Genomic DNA, 22,478 nt, shown 5'->3' on the forward strand with positions numbered 1-22,478 from the left:
CAATCTTTTGCAAACCGTGGTTGTAATGTTCATGAATTGATTCGAGTGAATCAAAATCGATTTTGCTTCAATTGTGTCTTATATACTTTTATGAGAATATAAACAATTGAACAACTCTAGAACTAGTTACATTTGAATCATTTGAACTAGTTATGGTTAAGATGAACAAGGTTGATATGAAAGTGTTCATATGACTAACTTCGGTTAACTATTATTGATCCAACTAGGTGTACACGTTTAGTTACGGTTACTCATATCTAAATGAAGTCACTTTTCATTTGTGTGTAACAAGCTAAGTTCGATCTAACGGTTGAAAGATATTAGCTTGAGTCTAATCAGGTTTTCATCTAACGGTGAATATTGAATGCTTTGTTATCAAGGTAACATTGATTGCAAATCCTGATTTGAAGACTATATAAGGGAGAACTCTAGCAACTGGGAAACCTAATCCCCACACCTCCTGTGTGATACTAGTTGCGACTAGAGTCGATTATTCTTTAACCTTAGGTTTTCTCCAAAACCCTGTAGGTTAACGACTAAAAGACTTCATTGGGATTGTGAAGCCAGACCCAACTATTTTTTCTGTAGTTGCGTGTTCTAATCTTTCTGTTTTCTATCGTGATTGAGTACTATATTCTTTAAGATTTTTGATCGCTGTCGTATGCGTCAAAAATAAATTACTTTCTCACTACTCAAAATATAAAATATAGCAAGGGCAAGAAAGGATCGTTCCCACAGAGAGAACTTAGGTTGTCAATATGTTTCGGTTCCCTATATAAAACAATGGGGGGATTTTCTGATTTTTATAAACTAAAATAAGATTAAAGCAAAACAATAAAAAGTAAACACGCAAATCAAGGATGTGAAATATTGGGTAAAGGTTTCATCTTCAACTGTAAACAAGTTTTTGAATGTATGAATAAAATTCGTATTTAATCTCGCTATCATCAAAAGCCCTAGAACACCTTATTTTTCAAGAATACTCCGTCAATTTCCTAAGTTCATCAACAAACACATTAGAGCTGCGAATGTGAATTTTACCTAAAGAATAACCTAACGCCTTGCGCTAATTAAGTTCAATTCCTAGGAGCATTAAGTTTAAGAAATAGGCTAATCAATGCAATTGTCATGCGCAAACAAAGGTCAATTTCTACATGTGATTACAAGAGTGTATCACTACAAACTGTAATCATATCATGCTACTCGTATTCAAGGTTATCGCTCGATGATGAACCCTAAATTAGCTATAGATATGGATGTGAGTTCAATCAATTCTAGACTTAACCAAACAAACATTCAATCATATTGCAATACATCAATCATGCAATTATTATACGCAGTAGAAATCAAACGATACTATTGAGAGAAAACTAATTCATAAAAATCATAACTTGGTTGCAAAATCCAACTACATCTTTAACCAATGACAAAATCAACTACTTGTGTTTATGGAAATCCTCATAGAAAGCAAAGAAGAACTATCATGTGAAACCCTAGAAACAAAAGTAGAAGCCTCCTCAATGGAGATCTGGAGATATCTAGGTTTATAGAAAAACTTTTCTATTTATATGCTTCTCCCATTCCAAAAGGACACTCTTTTATAATTTAGGTCTTCTCGAAAACCCATCTCCAATTGGTCCACCAAGCCCATGTGTGAGAACATCTTCTCTGGAATTTCTGGGTCCAAAACTGGTTCGTCGGATTGCTAACGTCATCGCCGGTTTCCGGTTATCATTGCTGAAATCCGGTCACCGGGAAACTGACTCTGGCCACCTGAGTGATCAGAAACTATCATCAGGTAATTCTACACTTCCAGTAGCTCAATTCTGCTTCTCTGCAGTCCACACATTTACTAAAGAACCACTTAAGGTGATTCCTTGTTCTTGCGAAAACGTGCCAAAAAGCGTGACTCGTAGCTCATATGTCCCGCTGCCGATTCTTGCATCCGACTCATACCCCCTTCACGGTTCACTGAAACATTATGATTCATACTTTAACTTCCGAAATCCGACATCCCGGCCTATGCTCACCGGCTTGCCATTCTTGCCGCGTTTCCGCAGCGTATCTGCATTCTTATTTCACAGCTCAGGCCATACTTCATTGTATTGACAATTCATGCCAATTCTTGTTGTTCAGCTGCAGTACCATCTCCTAGCCAATGCACCATTCAAGTTCTCAACAGCTGCACCTCAGGCTCTGTAACTGCATCTGTTCCACCAACAAAACACAACACATTTAGCTCTTGACTGTAATCCTTGCTCAGTTCAAAACCTCACCAGCAACATCACTTTAAAGTCTCCATATCCAACACGAGCCACTGTTTGTAATTCAATATCATCAACTGCAACCACTTGAACTGCAGCTCAATCTTGTCTTGCACCTGTATCTCATACTCAATCCCATTCCAGTTCATAGTTCAGGCCACAATCCAAAATCCTCATACACCACCTGCAATTCAACCAGCATCAGCTCCCTGTTCTGCAATCCGATCCAGCAATACCAGCCAACACAACACTCTGCCATCCCTTCTCAGCTTCCATTCTCTTATCAGCAGCATCTCAATGCCACCACCAGTCTGTAACCCATCCCTGCAGCTTCTTGCTCCACTGCAAACCAACATTAACAGACTCAACACCTGCAGCTGTAGTTTCTTGCCAGCACAACAATCACAGTACATCTCAGCTACTACCAAGAACCCATTGCAGGCTAACTGCAACTTCAGCAGCAATCCCTGACCATTCTCTTTACAGATTTACCCATTATTCAGCTTTCTAGACACAGCATCACTACCACTGCAATTCACACCTGCAACTCTTCATCTCATCTTCGATGTTGCTCTCCATTCCTCTTCATCCAACCAACAGCACCACCAGGATCAATTCCTCCATCCTCTATTATTACTACTATAGAGTATCAGCTCCAGTTCATAACCACCACCAACATACCCTCAGCCTGCAACTTAATTGCTCATCTCTTCCATCTTAGCCAGACAAACACACACAGCATCAACATCAAACTCCAGCCTATTCCCATAAAATCATCCACAGTTCCCTGTTAGCTTCTCAAATTCGACTCAAACCCGACCTTCACAGCTTCCATGTAATCTCGTTGATGTTTAAACCTCGTCTGATACGAAGCCACACAGATTCATCTCATCTCTGCCACAAAATACCATCAAATCGATCCGAACCCATTAATTTATCACAACCAACAAACCCATTAATCCACTGAATTCATCTCAGTTCATCACAGCTTCAATTCCACTTCTCGGTTCAACAGCACCATCGATTTCCTCCAAGTTCAAACCCTAATTCTTCATGTTCCTGAACTGTGAACATCTCTCAAACTCATTAAACTGACAAAGAGATCTTCTCTTCCATCCATCGATCCTCAAAATCACCAACATCTCCTCCATCCATGAAATGAACAGCAACCCTTGTAATCTTCATCTGCAAGAACACCAACACAAACCCATCTTTGTATATTCATTTTTTGCTTCATCACATCCCTCTCCTTAGCAGCAAACCCTAACTCAGTATCATCTCAACTGTTCTTCACTTCCGATGAAATTAATCAGCAGAAACCACCTCAATATCTCTCAATCGACCATCCAACCCTAACTGAACCTCTGCCATATCCAGAAACTTTATGAATCGATCACAAAACCATCATCTTCATCAGCTGCAACTATCAGCTCAAAACCCCCTTCATTTCAACTCATTCGAACCCTAAATTTCTCCATCTGAATCTTCACGAATTCTTCCATTGAACCCAATCGATCTCCACTCTCGTCTCTGAATTTTAACATCAGATGCTCACCACTGCCCCTGTCTCAGACAACAGCCGCACCCTTTCCTCTCTGAATTTCAAGCAAATGATTGAGAGAAACTCTCAATTTCAGGATTAAGGTAGTATTGAACATTTATATTGGCACCACATATTACTGGATAGGGGCCACCTTAAATTGTTTGGCCTGTCGGTTTCAGATAACCGACAGCCTACTTTTCTGAGCATGGCTTTTCTTGCACAACCTAGCTCGCTCCAAATATCGCATGTGAACTGGCCTTCTTGCTACTTTCGCTTTAAATGAATGATTTCTCCTTCTTTTGCTCTTAATGACTCCAAAATACCTATGATGCTCAAAAGCAAACATAAGATACATAATTTACAAGAAAAGTAGCAAAGAAAGCATAAACAATAGATAAATATTAAGGTGTTTAGGACACCTATCAATTTTCTCGAGATTTAATCTCCGATAGGCAAGATAAAAAGTAGTCACAAACATCTTCGTCTCATCGTTTGTGATTCCACAATATCTTGTTACGGTACCATACGATTAAGATTATTGTGAGGTGATTGATATTACTAGGTTGTTCTTCGGGAATATAAGTCCGGTGTATCAATTGGTTCCTGTTCACCTTGATTTATCAAAAGACAGAACAAAACTCATAGGTATATCTGTGGGAGATAGATTTATCTATTCAATAGACTTTTCTGTGTGAGACAAATTGGTTTATCAAGTCTTCGACTTTGGGTCGTAGAAACTCTTAGTTGTGAGTGAGATCAGCTAAGGGAATCAAGTGCGCAGAATCTGGCGTGGTTCTAGAGGCGTAAGGAACGCGACTGTACCTTGATCAGTGTGAGATTGGTTAGGGCTCAACTACATTCCAGACCAAAGTTAACTTGGAGTAGGCTAGTATCTGTAGCGGCTCGATACAGTGTGATGTTCAAATATGGACTAGGTCCCGGGGTTTTTCTGCATTTGTGGTTTCCTCGTTAACAAAATTTCTGATGTCTGTGTTATTTCTTTTCCGCATTATATTTGTTTATATAATTGAAATATATTTGTTATTCCTTGATAAAGTGATCTTTTATTAAGTGTTTTTGATTAAATAAATAAATATAATAGCAGAGAGTATTTATACAGAAATAATACATACAACATAACAAAATTGGACATATTCTGGTGAAAAAGCGGGGGTCTAACAACCACACCCAATATTTCGTTCGGCAATCTGTATGGACTAACTCCAATATAATTCCAAGAGAATCAACTAGACAGTCAAACTCAATCAAGGAAATATGTCCAAGAGTTATATCTCAATTTCTCAATACAATTTGCAATCGAATAGATAGAGATCTGTGAGCCTGATTGATATGAGAAATAACTTGAACGGCACCAAAGACCAATGTTCAAGTGTCAATCAATTTCAATCAACAACCAAAGTTTGGATTTACCAATTGATTGAACTACGCACAACCAGTGATATTTCAGTTATATAAACAAATATAATGCGGAAAATAAATAACACAGACACCAGAAGTTTTATTAACGAGGAAACCGCAATGCAGAAAAACCGCGGGACCTAGTCCAGATTTGAACACCACACTGTATTAAGCCGCTACAGTCACTAGCCTACTACAAGTTAACTTCAGACTGGAATATAGTTGAGTCATAACCAAGTCTCACACCGATTAAGGTACAGTCGCGTTCCTTACGCTAGGGCTGCCCATGGTTCGGTTTGGTTTGGTTTTCTGCCAAATCCAAGGACCAAACAAATATCTCTCATAAGAAACCAAAAACCAAACCAAACCATGCTCGGTTCTGAATATTAGAAACCAGAATCGTTCTATCGATTTTTTTTGGTTTTCTGGATTTTTTGGTTTTTTTAATAGACTTTTCATTTTTAACTCGTAAATCAAAATTATAAAGCAAATCTCAAAGTTAAATATATTTTGACGTATAATCTCTTTATTTATGGGTATAGCCATTAAAATCATATATACTATACATATATAATTTAATATTAGATATATTTTTAATTATAATTTCTTTATTTATGGATATACTCGTTGAAATGTATATATATTATACTATGATGGAAAGTTCACTATAGATTATTATGTTTTTTGTCGGTTTTTTTGGTTCTAACTCTCGTTTTTTTTTGTTTGGTTTCTTTGGGTTTTTGGTTCTTTTGTGACATCAAACCAAAACCAACCACCTAGGATAGGTTTTTTCGGTTTTGGGATTTCTTGGTTTTTGGATTTTTCAGCCTCTGGTTTTCTGGTTTCTTTTGTCGGTTTGGACCAGTTCGGTTCGGGTAGAAAACCGATCCATGGGCAACCCTACCTTATGCATCTGAATCCCAGCATGACTCGACGCACTTGATTCTCTTATCTGATCTCACCCACAACTAAGAGTTGTGTTACAACATAGCTCGGTTAAACCCACCAAGCGTTGGTATGTCAAGTTTGGTGGTCATATTTTAGTGAACCAAAACTCATTTAAAGAGTCGCTTGATTATTTACTAGAGTCAACTTCGTATAGGTTAGCTAGAAAGTTACTAGGATATGAGACTTACAAGTATTACGTGAAGACTTGAAGAATATGAAGAAGTAAAGAGCTACAACGACGACATCATCCTTCCTCTTGAGGTTAGTAATATTTGACTTGAACTGTTTCATTCCTAACGTATCTTTCAAGTCGTGCATATTAAAAACATAACTGCGAAGCTATGAATGATTATACTCTAGTTAGACATAGTATTAAGGAATTGCAATACGAAGTATAACGTCTATCTTTTGAACTTCGCATATAAGACATCGACATAATCGTTTGAATGCTATTGTGATTATGTATAGGTATGAGGTGAAGATTTCATCCTAGGAAACAATGTTTTACATTCGTTTAAAGGAAGTACATTCATGAACTTGTTTTGTGAATGGAAAGGGAAATCGTTAGGCTTATTGGTATTGTTATTCATTGCATATCTTTGGATTACCAATATGTGTGTTTAGTATAACGCTCATAACTTGTTTATGTATCTTGGTAAAACTATTCACAATGCCTGACTTTTGTATTGGTATGACTTTTATTAGTGAAACCGATCTTAAGTAATCACCTGAGATGGTATGATCGATTTAGTGTATTTGGTATGACCAACTCTAGACATTGGGGAACCGATCCTAGTAAGAGGTGCAACCGATCACAAAAGAGGAATCGATCCTTGTAAGAGGTGCAACAAGTTTCTAGATATTGGGAACCGATCCTATGAACATGTGCAACACGTTTTTAGTTATTGGGAACGATCATATGGACATGTGCATCAAATACAAGTTAGATACCATACATATGTGGGAACCGATCCTAGTACCTAGTCAACCAAGTTTTGGTAACTAGCGTGACTAATTCTAGTTCCCACAAGGAGGTAGAACCGAAACTTGTTTTGATAGAACCGTGAAACCTATGTTTGGTGATTTGATAGGATAATCAATCACATAGTTCTTGGAAGTCAGATGAACCAATTCTAAACTCGTTTTGGAAGTGTGCCAAATCGGTTCCAAGATAGTAAATATGAAAGAGGATTTACTAAGTAAAGATGTCGGTATACTTTGAACATGTGCAGTAACTCTTATCTTTTATTGTTCAAAGATATTCCTTAATAGCTAAAGGAGAATCTCGGATCGAAATAAATTGAGAATCTTTTAATTAAGGTTTTTAGTTTTATATGCTTTTAATTTCTAGCAAATAAAATGCATATATTTAGAAAATAAAAATTAGTAATGTGCATTTACTAGTTGGAGATTTTCTAATAAGATTTTGATCAATATTTGGACAAAGCATTTCCAGGAATTATGGAAACCGAATTTGGTAATATATTGCATATCTTGAGAATATTTTCAGTTTTGGAAATTCCTTGGTGTCCAAACTTCCTTGGTCTATAAATATTGAAGTTTACATTTCAAGCAAACTAATCCTCAGAGCCAGCAAAACTACCTTGTTATGTTGTTACTGGTGGAGCCGTCTATTCGGAGAAGAAAGTACCCTAATTAGGCGAAATCTCTTATGACCGCTCGTTTTAAAGACTTCTTTGGGATTGGGAAGCTTTACGAGTACCGTTGGTGGGAAACTAGATAATTTCAGTTTATTATTAGTTTTCGATTGATTTGATTGACTAAGGGTTGTAGAACTTTGATTGCACCTAGTTTTTTTATGCTTGAGAATATTCTCTTCTGATATAAGATTCACTCAAACTAGATCGAAGTTTCGACGGGGATCTTTAGACTGTTTATAGATCTAAAGACGTCTTGTGACAATCCATTGTTAACAGACTCCGTTCTGTGTGTGATTGATCACAAGAGATTCAAGTTGATTGTGTGCAGGTGTTTATTGAAGATCTAAAAATATTTGAAGACGAATAAGATTTCTGATTTGGGTTCATAATATTTGGTGTGCACAAAACTTGATCGGCTGAGGATCCAACTATAATCGGTTTATGTTTGTTGAGTAGATCAGCATCAATACGTTTCCTGGTGATTAAAACTATTGATTGCATAATCTTAACAATTACTTTGGTAGTTGTTGAAAAGATAGATCTAAGAACCTGACAAAGGAGTTTATTGGGATAAACGGAAGAGCCTTTTGTCAAACTCATATTACTTGTTTGAAAAGAGTTGTTACCAAACAGATTTGTTGTCCTTTACTATTTGGAATACGAACCAAAAGAATTGTTCCAAGTGCGTGACTTATTACAAGTTGGAGGCGCAGGGATACAGACGGAACTAGGTGAACTATAGGTTTAGTTGCTTGGTCCAACTATACGAAGTTGGTTTAGATTTTGTATAGAGGCTTAATCCTGAGAGTATTCAATTCTGTACAAGGTCCCGGGATTTTTCTGCATTTGTGGTTTCCTCGTTAACAAAATCTTGCTGTGTGTTTTACTTTTCTATTTCCGCAATTATAATTGTTTTTATTATAATTAGAAGTAAAATACACAAACGTTAATTCCTATTTACTTGATAGCAATCCTGTTGTGTTTGGTTAAGTTCGAACCTATTATCAATTAAACATACTTCGTTGTTGTATTGTCTCGATCTTGTATCCATAGTCAATCACACAAGTTATCTTGTTGTCGTACTGTCTCGATCTTGTATCCATAGACGATCAAACGAAGTGTGAACCGATTAGTTGTATTGTCTCGACTCAGTCCATATACAATCACTTTCGGAGAAAGGACGTATAGGTGGAAAAGTTTTAGATTGAGGTATATTTGGGTACCCTCGTCTTTTCAAGTTGCTACGACCCAAAGTCGAAGACTTTATAAAAAAATCTGTCTCCCACATAATAGTCTATTCTGATAGATAAATCTGTCTCCCACAGAAATACCTACGAAGTTTCTGTTCCGTCTTTTGATAAATCAAGGTGAACATGAACCAGTTGATAATACAGTCTTATATTCCCGAAGAACAGCCTAGAAATATCAATCACCTCACAATAACTTAACTATATGGTAGTAGAACAAGTTATTGTGAAATCACAAAGAATGAGACGAAGAGCTTTGTGATTACTTTTTATATCTTACCTATCGGAGATAAATCTCGAGCCAATCTTAGACTAGATAGTACTCAATACGATAAAACAAGTAAGATCAGAACACACAACAACATAGAAAATAGTTGGGTCTGACTTCAGAATCTCAATAAAGTCTTTAAGTCGTTAACCTATAATGGTTTTAGGAAAAACCTAGGTTAAAGGAGAATCGACTCTAGTCGCAACTAATATCACCCAGGAGGTGTGGGGATTAGGTTTTCCACTTGCTAGAGTTCTCCCTTATATAGTCTTCAAATAGGGGTTTGACAGCTTTAAAATAAAGCAATCAATATTCATCGTTAGATGAAAACCTGATTTAAGATTCAAGCTAAATTTGCTTATAACCAAAGAAATATCTCTCCACCGTTAGATGGTCTTAGCTTGTTACACACAAATGAAATATACCTTCATTTAGATATGGGTAACCGTACCTAAACGTGTATATTGAGTTGGCTCAACAATAGTTAACCGAAGTTAGCCATATGAACACTTTTGTATTAACCACATTAATCTAACACTTCTATATCAAATGATAATCAAATGAATATAATTGTGTTACTCATATAGTTGTTCAATTGTTTATATTCTCATAGAAGTATACAAGACACAATTGAAGCAAAATCGGATTTGATTTAAGAGAATCAATTCATGAATATTCAGCCACGGTTTGCAAAGATTGCATTCCTTAATATATAAATGTATTTGTTCATGAGTATGAAATCATAAATAACCGATTTTAGAACTTAAACCAACTCAGTTTGCAAGCGGGTACGCAAACCTAAGTTCTGGACTTTGGTCATGTCCGACAGTTCGCAAACCGGTATGCATACTGTCATTCCGGACCTAATTCAAGTAGAACCGTTCGCATAATGGTATGCATACTTGGTTCCCGGACTTTAAAAGTTAAAACCGTTTGCATATACTTGTATGCAAACTTGGTGTCCGGACCTGAATCATACTACAATAGTTTGCATACTGGTATGCATATTGTGATATATCCAGACAATGGTTAATTGTTCTAAACTCCCATATCAATCATTGAAACATCCTTAGAAGACGACAATAGTTGTCTCACACAAACTATTAGATTATAAATAATTTTCAAGTGATAGAATGATCAATACGAAACATTCTGATCGACATCAAATGACTATGTCACACAAATCATGTAAGATGTTTCAAGGAAAGCAATTATCACATGATCATCTTTTGACTCATTATTTAGTTTCCAATAAATAAATTGTTTCCAACTAAACTCGTCAAGAATAATGATGAACGTATCTAAAGCAAAAATCTTCCAACACATATTTCTTATTGATGTCGAATAGATATGTGAGATAAACTCGGCTCGAAATATCTAATGTGTATAATGTAAAAGTCTATATAGCTATACGACTTAGTATCAATAGAAGATAGAATACAATAGACTTCTGAGTGATAGATAAGTTTTAGTCTCCACATACCTTTTATTGATGAAGTTCCTCCAAGCTCTCCTTAGTAGATTTTCATCTTCAATCGATGAACGCCGTGAAGTCTAAATCTCAATTACACATTCTATCCTAATCCGAGACGTAGCTATAAGTAGACTAAAAATCAGGACTGATAGTTTTGATCACCTAAACTTGAATAACAAGCTTGAGATAGCAACGCTTGCGAGTTCGACCGAGCAGTGCTCTAATAATCTCCCTCTTTGTCAATTTTAGTGACAAAACTATCAATACATATGGATTACAAAATAAAATAAACTTTTTAGCTTCTCATCCATCATGCTTGATTTCCTTGGTTCTTCAACATTCCATGAATTCTTCGTCACTCCAAGTACTCCAGTGATTCAGAACGTGTTCAACTCAGCATCAATGTTCTTGAAGATCCGTAGCCATAAGAATAAGAAAACAAACGTTCAATTATTGTTATATAGTGTCATAGTATTATTACAAAGCATCAAAGTTCACTTGTATCACAACTTTGACAATTATACTATGGTGATATGTATCACTCCCCCTTAGTCAATACTTCGTCTCACAATGAAAACCACTCCCCCTTACATAATGATCCGTAAACCATATGTAGTGCGAACTACAAAATAATTCTCCCCCTTTTTGTCAATATAAATTGGCAAAAGTACAAAAACTAGCGGGATCATAATGAAATTCTCAAAGAGATTATTCATGACTAAAAGAGAACATATCAACTTTGTTTCGATGATTTCACATAATCAAAACTTAGTGTATTCATCAAAGAGTTTATAAAGATACAAGATAACTCCTTCAATATTTCACAGCCGCACTCCCCACAAATATATGACAATTAAGCACAAGTTCAGTTAAGAACTTCCCCCCATAAAATGTCATTCCCGAAAGAACAAAATGAGCGACCTTAATTACTTTTACGAGAAAAGAAGGATTTCTTTGGACATTAACAAATCGCATGAAACATGAATTTGTATCCAGAAAACTCGAATAAATTAACCACAAGAGAATCTTAATGATTAATTTAATCGGAAATGCTCAACATAAGAAAACTTACGGAGCCATACAGTACTTTCACATAGAAGTGGATTAGGGAAAGATCAATACTGCGGAATACTCAAAAGTTCATTTTATTTTTTATCAATATTTTCATAAAGACATAATATACTTAACTTTTGACATATGAGATAATCATAATTCACGGACGTAAACACACATATCCCATAATATTTTTACAATATATAAAACCATAAAGATTAATACTACAAAATCATCTTCCAAATAACTTAGAATTTAAATAAATAAATCTAAAACATTGTAAGATGAAAATCGTTGGAAATAGCTATGTGTAATCACAATATTTGATATTCCAAATCCTAGTTATCCTTCTTAAAACACAAGAATAAATTCTCATAAGAAGTTTCCTAGACATTGCAGAGCTTTCTCAGAGCATCTACTGAGAATTCCTTCTCATTATCGAAGAACCCATTGATTATGGGATCATTTAATTCCTCCAGATCTACAGAAATATCAGTTAACTCACTAAGTTCTCTTTTCAGTTCACACAAGGTGTTCTTTGTCAGAGATAACATTTGTTCATAGTGAGCTATCTTTTTCCAAAGAAAACATGATTTGAGATTTTAAATCGTTTCTTTTGCTGATGAAATCCTTTACCATAGCCCTAAATTTATTATCATTTTGACAAATAGATAAAAAAAAATTAGAGGAGGAACCTTTTTCATCATTTGTAGACATCTTCTTTTTCTTCATTGAGGATTGGATTTCTTCACAAAGATACACATTAACTGCTTTTACTGCATCCCATTTTGTGGTACCTCTAGTTACAGGAGCCATGATACTGTATATTTCAAAGAAAAAGAGTGAATAGCATTTTGATCACAAATGAATATAAATAGATCACCAGATAAGTAAACCCTAAAGAACTTTGAAAAGGTCTTCACGGTTCACGATCCATTAACTATTTTTGATAAAAAAATATTCAATTGAAAATCTTAACTTATATAAACTTAAACAATCGAGGATAAGTAATTAAAAATTATACAAGACTTGAGCAAACTTGATGCAATCCTCATATTCTCAAGTTAATAATGAGGATGCATACATCACTATAATTAGACAGTGATTGAGTGAGCAGAATGCTCACATCTTGTGTCACATGGTGACTTATCAAGGTTTGTTGTATAAACACACTTCTTACCTCGTATGACTCTGGTTCTCTTAGACTCCTTTTTGTCTTCAGGAGTTCCCTGTTGGTTACCCAAAGCCAAATTCATCCTTTGCATGTCATTCTGAAGTTTGGCAATCCGTTTGTTGTTCTTCTTGAATTTCCAACACTTATTTTGAACATGATTCGCATTTCCACAAAACAAACAATTCAAGGACGAATTTTCGTTTTGCTGATTTGACTCCTATTTATCACAACTTTAGCATCCATTATTCCAGAACCGGCCGGAACAAAAGAGTTGTTTGTGCTCACATTCTTGCTTTTGAACCCTAAACCATTTGTGTTTCCAAAAGACTTCTGACTAAATAACATTGCTGAAATCTTGTCAGAGCTTCCAGATAACCTTTGCAGGTCACCCTTAAGAGTATTAATCTCTTTTTATTTTAGAGACAGGGTTCTGGTTAATTTATCGTTAAGACAGTCAATCTCAAGATTTTTCACCTGGAATGATGATTCAAGTTTCTCCAACGTCATCTTCAGTTGAAGATTTTCTTGGTGAATTTCTTCATTTTTGTCCAAGAATTCAAAAACCTCAGTGTCAGACTCGCATTCTGAATCATAATTTGAGTTAGTAGAAGTTTTTGTTGTGAGAGCAGAAATTTCTGTGCAAACTTCGGAAGTACGCGAATTGACCAACTGATATGATTTTTCTTATATTGGATCATCTGAAGCATCAGAGAGAGAGAGAGATGTTCCTCAGATCTTTTGATTCTTCTCACAATATCCTTGATCTTTTGTAAAATCAATGACCTGTCAGGATTAATATGATTTGGACAACATTCATCAGCCAAGACAAGTGAGGAGAATTACTTGTGTTGTTCACAACATTGAACGCGAAAGTTCTCACTATGTTCTGATCACGATCAAGAACTCTTAGATGAGTGAGTTTCTGGAAAGTGTTTCAAGGTTATTTCCTTCAACGATGACATGTTTCTTAGAATCGTATTTAGCTGGTAACGATCTGAGAATTTCCATCACAACGTCCTGTTCAAGAATAGTCTTACCTAATGCAAAAGATAAAACCATATCTGACAATTTCAGACACTTTGTGATTAAACCCATCAAATGAATCTTCATCAGCCATACGAAGGTTTTCCCAATCAGAATTTAGGTTTTGAAGCCTAGCTTCCTTTTCAGAGGTATTCCCTTCAAATACGATTTTTAAGATATCCCAAGCATTTTTAAACCGAGAACAAGTAGACACATGGTGCTGAAGATCTGGGGCAATGGCATGTATGATGCATTTAAGCCGTCATAATTTTGCTTTGCAGCGAAAATCTCGTTAGGCTCATACTTACCAATATCCTTTGCAACTGTTACACCGTTTACTGTAACCAGTGGAGGATTATAGCCATTAACAACATAAACCCATGATTTAAAATCACATGTTTGAAGAAAGGCACGCATAACAATTTTCCACCATAAGTAATTCGAGCCATCGAAGACTGGCGGTACGTTTATAGAGATAACGCTTCTTCCATAGAGTCAGATTGATACAAACACAGACTTATGAGGTCTTTAACGTGTTTGCCTGCTCTGATACAAATTGAAAAAGCGGGGGTCTAACAACCACACCCAATATTTCGTTCAACAATCTGTATGGCCTAACTCCAATATAATTCCAAGATAATCAACTAGACAGTAAGACTCAATCAAGGAAATATATCTAATAGTTATATCTCAATTTCTCAATACAATCTGCAATCAAACAGATAGAGATCTGTGAGCCTGATTGATGTGAGAAATAACTTGAACGGTACCAAAGACCAATTTTCAAGTGTCAATCAATTTCAATCAACAACCAACGGTTGGATTTACCAATTGGTTGAACTACGCACAACCTGTGATATTTCAATTATATAAACAAATATAATGCGGAAAAGAAATAACACACACACACCAGAAGTTTTGTTAACAAGGAAACCGCAAATGCAAAAAAACCCCGGGATCTAGTCCAGATTTGAACACCATACTTCAGAATGGAATGTAGTTGAGCCCTAACCAAGTCTCACACCGATTAAGGTACAATCGCGTTCCTTATGCCTCTGAATCCTAATAGGACTCTACGCACTTGATTCCCTTAGATGATCTCACCCACAACTAAAAGTTGATACGATCCAAAGTCGAAGACTTTATAAACAAATATGTTTCCCAGAGAAAAGTCTATTCTGATAGATAAATTTGTCTCCCACAGAAATACCTGCGAATTTTTGTTCCGTCTTTTGATAAATCAAGGTGAACAGGAACCAATTGATAATCTGGTCTTATATACCCGAAGAACATCCTAGAAATATCAATCACCTCACAATAACTTAACCATATGGTAGTAGAACAAGTTATTATGGAATCACAAAGAATGAGACGAAGAGCTTTGTGATTACTTTTTATATCTTACCTATCAGAGATAAATCTCGAGCCAATCTTAAAGAAGATAGTACTCAATATGATAGAACAAGTAAGATCACAACATGCAACTGCATAGAAAATAGTTGGGTCTGGATTCAGAATCCCAATGAAGTCTTTAAGTCGTTAACCTATAATGGTTTTAGGAAAAACCCGGGTTAAAGGAGAATCGACTCTAGTCGCAACTAGCATCACACATGAGGTGCGGGGATTAGGTTTCCCAGTTGCTAGAGTTATCCCTTATATAGTCTTCAAATCAGGGTTTGGTAGCTTTAAAACAAAGCAATCAATATTCACCGTTAGATGAAAACCTGATTTAAGATTTAAGCTAAGCTTGCTTAAAACCAAAGCAATATTTCTCCACCATTAGATGGTCTTAGCTTGTTACACACAAATGAAATATATCTTCATTTAGATATAGGTAACCGTACCTAAACGTGTATATTGAGTTGGCTCAACAATAATTAACCGAAGTTAGCCATATGAACACTTTTGTATTAACCACATTCATCTAACACTTCTATATCAAATGATAATCAAATGAATCTAATTTTGTTACTCATAGAGTTGTTCAATTGTTTATATTCTTATAAAAGTATACAAGACACAATTGAAGCAAAATCAGATTTGATTCAAGAGAATCAATTCATGAACATTTAGCCACGATTTGCAAAGATTGCATTCCTTAATATATAAATGTATTTGTTCATGAGTATGAAATCATACTTATCCGATTTTAGAACTTAAACCAACTCAGTTTGCAAGTGGGTACGCAAACCTAAGTTTCGGACTTTGGTCATGTCCGACAGTTCGCAAACCGGTATGCGTACTGTCATTCCGGACCTAATTCAGGTAGAACCGTTCGCATACTGGTATGCATACTTGGTTCCCGGACTTTAACAGTTAAAACCGTTTGCATACTGGTATGCAAACTTGGTTTCCGGACCTGAATCATACGACAACAGTTTGCATACTGGTATGCGTACTGTGCTATATCCAGACAATGTTTAATTGTTCTAAACTCCCATTTCAATCATTGAAACATCCTTAGAAGACGACAATAGCTATCTCACACAAACTATTAGATTATAAGTAATTTTTAAGTGATCGAATGATCAATACGAAACATTCCGAGTCGACATCAAATGACTGTCTCATACAAATCATGTAAGATGTTTCAAGGAAATTTTCACATGATCATCTTTTGACTCATTATTTAGTTTCAAACAAATAAATTGTTTCCAACTAAACTCGTCAAGAATAATTATGAAAGTAGCAAAAGCAAAAAGCTTCCAATACATATTTCGAGAAATAGATGTGCGAGATAAACTCGGCTCGAAATATCAAATATGTATAATATAAAAGTCTATATAGTTATACGACTTAGTCTCAATAGGAGATAGAATAGAATAGACTTCTGAGTGATAGATAAGTTTTAGTCTCCACATACCTTTTGTTGATGAAGTTCTTCCAAACTCTCCTTAGTAGATCTTCGTCTTCAATCGATGAATGTCGTGAAGTCTAAATCTCAACTACACATCATATCCTAATCCGAGACATAGCTATAAGTAGACTAGAAATCAAGACTTATAATTTTGATCACCTAAACTTGACAAAAAAGCTTGAGATCGCAACACTTGCGAGATCGACCAAGCAGTGCTCTAACATCTGGTCTGACATACAATACACTTTCTCTGACATAGACACGTATGACTCACACAGACTCTGTCTCACACACTTTTACCGACTTTGTCTTACAGTCCCCCTCAAGCTTATATTGCTGCAACATACAAGCTTGTTAACCAAAGGTAGAAAAATAGGAGAGACGGACCTTTAGTGAATATGTCGGCTACCTGCTCTGCAGAAACAACATAGTCAATCCTGATGTAACATAGTTAATCTTACAAAAATGGGAAACACACTATCATTTCAAGAAAATTTTCTTAAGTCCTTCAGGTATTATTCATTCTTAAATGCAACCTATATCATTAATAGATTACCGTATAAGGTTATACATTTCAAGTCTCACTATGAAATGTTATTCAATTCATTACCATATTATGCTTTCATGAAAGAGTTTGGGTGTTGTTGTTTTACTCATCTGGAACCTTATAGGAAAGACAAATTAAGTCCAAAATCCACAAAGTGTGTGTTTTTGGGTTACAGTCCCATTCACAAAGGGTATAAGTGTTTTTACTTAATAACAAATAAGACTTATATATCAGTCCATGTCAACTTTGATGAGAATATATTTCCTTTCAAAGAAAATTTAACTACTTCTCCAAATATTTCTGATACTTCTCACGTTCACAATGTTGTGCAAATCACTAGTTCTGTGTCAATGATTCTTCTAAACCGGCTCCAAGTGTTTTTGAAAATAATACAGATTCAACAATTATGATCAAGATCAATGGTTAGAGTTTCAAAACCAAAACAATTGGATAAGGATTTTGTTGCTCATAGCAGTTCAAGTATCCTCTATACTCAGCTTATACTACTTTAGTAACTTCTATTTCAGAACCTATGACTTATAAGACAACTTAAAAAGATCCAAAATTTGTAGAGGCTATGCAAAATGAGCATACCACTCTTAAGGAAAATGGTACATGGACTTTGGTTAAACCAGATCCACCTTATAATGTCTTAGGTAGTAATATATATATATATAAGATCAAATTAAATGCTGATGGGACAGTAGAGAGGTATAAACCCAGTCTTGTGGCTAAAGAGTATATTCAAAAAGATGGGATTAATTATTCGGAAACTTTTAGTCATGTGGTTAAAGCAACTACAATAAGAATCGTGCTCATTATTGCCCTTTATAGGAGGTGGTGTATCTGACAACTAGATGTAAGCAATGTTGTTTTGCATGGCTTCCTTACTGAAGATGTGTATATGGAGCAGCCAAAAGGATTTATAGATCCAGACAAGCCAGACTATGTTTGTAAATTGAATAAAAGCTTATATGTACTCAAACAGGCACCAAGGGATGGTTTGAGAGATTTTGTGACACATTATTTCAATTTGGATTTTTTAGATCCTCTTATGATCATTCCATGTTTGTTTATCAACATGACAACTCAATGACTATTCTCCTGTTATATGTTGATAACATCATATTGGTTGGTTCCTCAACTGATTTGACTTCTCAGGTAATTGCCTTTCTTCAAAAAATATATCCTATGAAAGATTTGGGAGCGTATTGAAGCAACCTTTCTAAACGACTCAAAGAAAGTACTTTTATCACATAAAAAGTATACAATTGATATGTTGATAAAGTTTGATAAGGTTCACTGTAACACAACAAACATTCCAGTTCTTCATGGTCCGGGACTGTCCGTTTCAACAGGTGTTCCACTAACTGATGCAAGAAGTTATAAAAGTATGGTGGGTGGATTGCAATACTTGACTATGACAAGGCCAAATATTTTCTTTACAATCAATTATGTGTCACAATTCGTGCATGCTCCCGTTTTAGAACATCTCTTGTTAGCAAAGAGGATTTTAAGATAATGAAAGAGCACTATTGGCTCATCATTACATTTATTGCATGTGATGTTTCTTCAGTCATTGCTTACTCAGACTCTGACTGGGCAGGATGTCCTGACACCAAAAGGTATACTTCAGGGTTCTGCAACTTTTTAGGGTCTTCTATTGTTTCTTGGTCTTCAAAGAAACAATTTACAATTCCAAAGTCATCAGCTAAAGCATAATACAAATCAATGGCTGTTGCAGCTGCTAAAGTTGTATGGATTTCTTTCTTGCTGGATGAACTGAGTATTTCAATACATGAGCCTTGTAAGTTGTAATGTGACAATACTTCAGCAAAGAGTTTAGCTTGCAACCTGTCTTTCATGCAAGAACTAAACATGTGAAGATTGACTACCACTTTATAAGAGAATTGGCGAGCTCTGGTTTCATCAATATTAACTATGTTGTTTCTGCAGCATAGGTAGCTGACATATTCACTAAAGGTCTGTCTCTTCCTATTTTTCTATCTTTGGCCAACAAGCTTGTATGTTTGCAACAATATAAGCTTGAGGGTGACTGTGAGACAGAGTCTGTAAAAGTGTGTGAGACAGAGCCTGTGTGAGTCATACGTGTCTATGTCAGAGAGAGTATATTGTCTGTCATAACAAAATCTGTTTATTTCTGTTATACTGTCTGTATTATTTCTGTATAAATACTCTCCTCTACTGTATCTGTTTCTTTTATCAAAAACACTTAAAAAAAACCACTTTATCAATTTGTTATTCTATCACTCACATTTTGTCCGTTTTTTTCCTAAAAAATCCTAATATTCTTGCAAAGCACCACATCCCTATAAAAAATGAACATATTTTTGAAATATCAAATCTCGCAATTTATCGATCTTAATTTTAACGGTTGAAAATCCGTTAATTTCGACGGTTAATTTTTAAAGTAGCAGATGTTGGTGTTCTACGTTTCGGAATGTGCTCATTTTTAATATGAACGTAAATCTATACACGAGTAATCTATCCCGAAAATATCAGTCAAATTCGATGTCGTTTATGATTTTTGAGAAAAAATACATTAAAATGTGAGATAGTGTGAAAATAGAAGTGTGAGTGGATGCTCTCGAATTAATATCAATATAGAAATGTGTTCACTTCATAGCGGCAGTGCAGAAACCAGAACCAACCTTAAATGACATAAGTACCCATTTCTCTCAAAACAAATCGTAAATTTACATACAGTCTAACTCTAACCTTATTTCCTCTCCCTCTCTCTGCAACTTCGACCACCAGAAATGTCATTGCCAAAATCCATTGCCACCGGAGCTGGAATGCTCAGGAATCGTATCAAAGCATCACTTAGAACAAGAGGTGGTGGTGAAGGACCGAGTCGATGGTCAACTCCTGGTCACCAAGAACGACCAAATGGTTATCTCTTTAATGAAGCTCCTCTTGAATCAGGTCAGTCAAGAAAGTGGGAAGATTGGGAACTTCCTTATTACATAACTGGTTTTCTCACTGTGGTAATTCTTGGTGTTGGTCTTAATGCTAAACCTGATCTTACAATCGAAACCTGGGCGCACAAAGAAGCCCTAAAACGTCTTGAAAACCAGCAGATCCCTCTTACGGCTGAAGATTCTGAATGATCTTATGATATGGGTAATTAATCTTAGGGTTTACCCATTTCTTGTTGTCTTTTTTTATTTCTTCCTGCTGAGGTGTTGAGATTGACCTAAGTTTTGGGCATGAAAAATTTTATGTTGATAATGGTTGTTTTCTCAAATAAGGTCTTCTGACTGTTGGATCATGCATCTCTTGAACTTAAGTTTATGTTTCCTTTTAATGAAATGTTGAAGATGTTTAATGCTAGTGTAAAATTTAGAGAAAAATGAAAATTTTAGTATGTTATTTTTACTTGTTTTTGAATGTTTAATTTCGGCATTCTGTGTGATTGTTTGTATTCTATATGTAAATTATGAAGGGTTTATGTTGATAAATTGGCCTATCGTGATTGATTTTGAGTGAGATTGAAATCTGATCAGAAGGTGAATCCCAGAGTAGTTTCGTCAAAGGCTTACTTGAGCAGTCTCTTGAGAAAACACAATTACTGACGCAGAAATCTTTCATTGCAGTTTTCTTTTTTCCTGTTTAGCATATTGATTACTTTTGGAAGCCTACTGTTCTGCCAAAGTTGTGTGTAACTACATACTGTAGTCCACTTTGATGCAGTTTGCTTAGTGAAATGGTCTTTGGTCTCGATTAGGAATTCGCTGATTGAAGTACGTTTGTAGATATGGTCTTTTCAATATCTTGAGCGCTGGCTCCTAATTTCAGACTTTTAGGTTACACGGGAGTATACATTTCTACTTCCCTTTTACCATATGGTGGACACATTGAATATGCTAGTGACAGAGGATGGTGGAAGCGGAACTTTGGGAGTGTCAATAGGATAGCAGGAGAGAGGGAAGATAAGATGCACATAAAGCATGTGATGTTTAGTCGCTTGCGTTTTGGGGGTATCACTAATCGCTACAGATATGGTAGGATGCTTAACAACGTAAGTTAAAAATGTGGAGTGATGAGTTGTAGCAATGAGGTCATGAGGTGGATGAGAATTTTGAGAGATGATGAGATAGGAAACTTCGATTCGCACTAGCTGTAGATGGTTGTATCATATTGGTATGTTTTTTCATCTAAGTGTTAAAAATTGTGGGGTTACGAGTTGAATTAGGCTAACTTATATGGTGCTGGGATGAATCCAGGCTGACCGAGGAGGCTTTGATTTGGATCAACTAAATTTTAGGATGCATTAGACACGGGAAGCAGTCTCCCTTAAACATTCACTAAGCAACATCAGCAAAAATGGCATTACATGTCGAAAGTCTAAATACACTGTTCTCTGCCAGTGCACTGTTCAGTAATTTCATACACTAAGAGTTAGCCATGTTGGATAGCCTAAAGTTCTGCTTGTTTTTACCATCGTGTTGTTTGTGCTGCTCCGATTTGGGTTAATATGATTGATTGTCTTGTATGTCACTGTGCAGTGTGCTCGTAACCTCATTGATTTTCATTTTTGAAGTGCACGTGACTGTTTTACCAGCTGCAGAGAGTCTTATTAGTTATTGTAGAAAAGCAGTAGGACTGTTGTAGGTCACAGTGTATTGTGCAGATGGAGCTTTCAAGTAGCTCTTTTGTAATTTTAGCCGTTGACAATCTGTAAATAAGGAGTGGAAAACTAGATCGTCATGTGAATCCGTTGACCAAGTTTCATTACAAAAGTATGAATCCTCCCAGGTATTTCATCCTTCAGTTATGCGGCATCATCAGTAAGCTCATTGTAGTTCATTTAGAATTTTAGCTCTTGGCAATCTCCATATGAGAAGAATCCTAAACATCATTATCATGTAAATCTGTGGAGTGACCAAGGGTCATTCCAAAATAGTGAACCTCTCAGATGTGTTCTCCTACTCTTTTGGCTTATAGGTCTGCGTGAAATTGCTTCATCCTCTTTAGAA

General features: G+C 35.7%; 1 protein-coding gene across 1 annotated transcript; it reads left to right on the top strand.

The window, feature by feature from the left end:
• The first annotated feature begins 20,181 nt into the window (after positions 1 to 20,181).
• On the top strand, positions 20,182 to 20,834 carry LOC113308664. The gene has a single exon (XM_026557127.1). The coding sequence runs from the start codon at positions 20,259 to 20,261 to the stop codon at positions 20,607 to 20,609; it is 351 nt and encodes a 116-aa protein (XP_026412912.1). The 5' UTR covers positions 20,182 to 20,258; the 3' UTR covers positions 20,610 to 20,834.
• The last annotated feature ends 1,644 nt before the right edge of the window (positions 20,835 to 22,478 follow it).

This window comes from Papaver somniferum, chromosome 9, assembly GCF_003573695.1.
Source record: "Papaver somniferum cultivar HN1 chromosome 9, ASM357369v1, whole genome shotgun sequence".
Lineage (NCBI taxonomy): Eukaryota > Viridiplantae > Streptophyta > Magnoliopsida > Ranunculales > Papaveraceae > Papaver > Papaver somniferum.

Excerpts from the sequence above, each read along its gene's own strand:
- LOC113308664 (XM_026557127.1), top strand. The coding sequence starts at position 20,259 with ATGTCATTGCCAAAATCCATTGCCACCGGAGCTGGAATGCTCAGGAAT.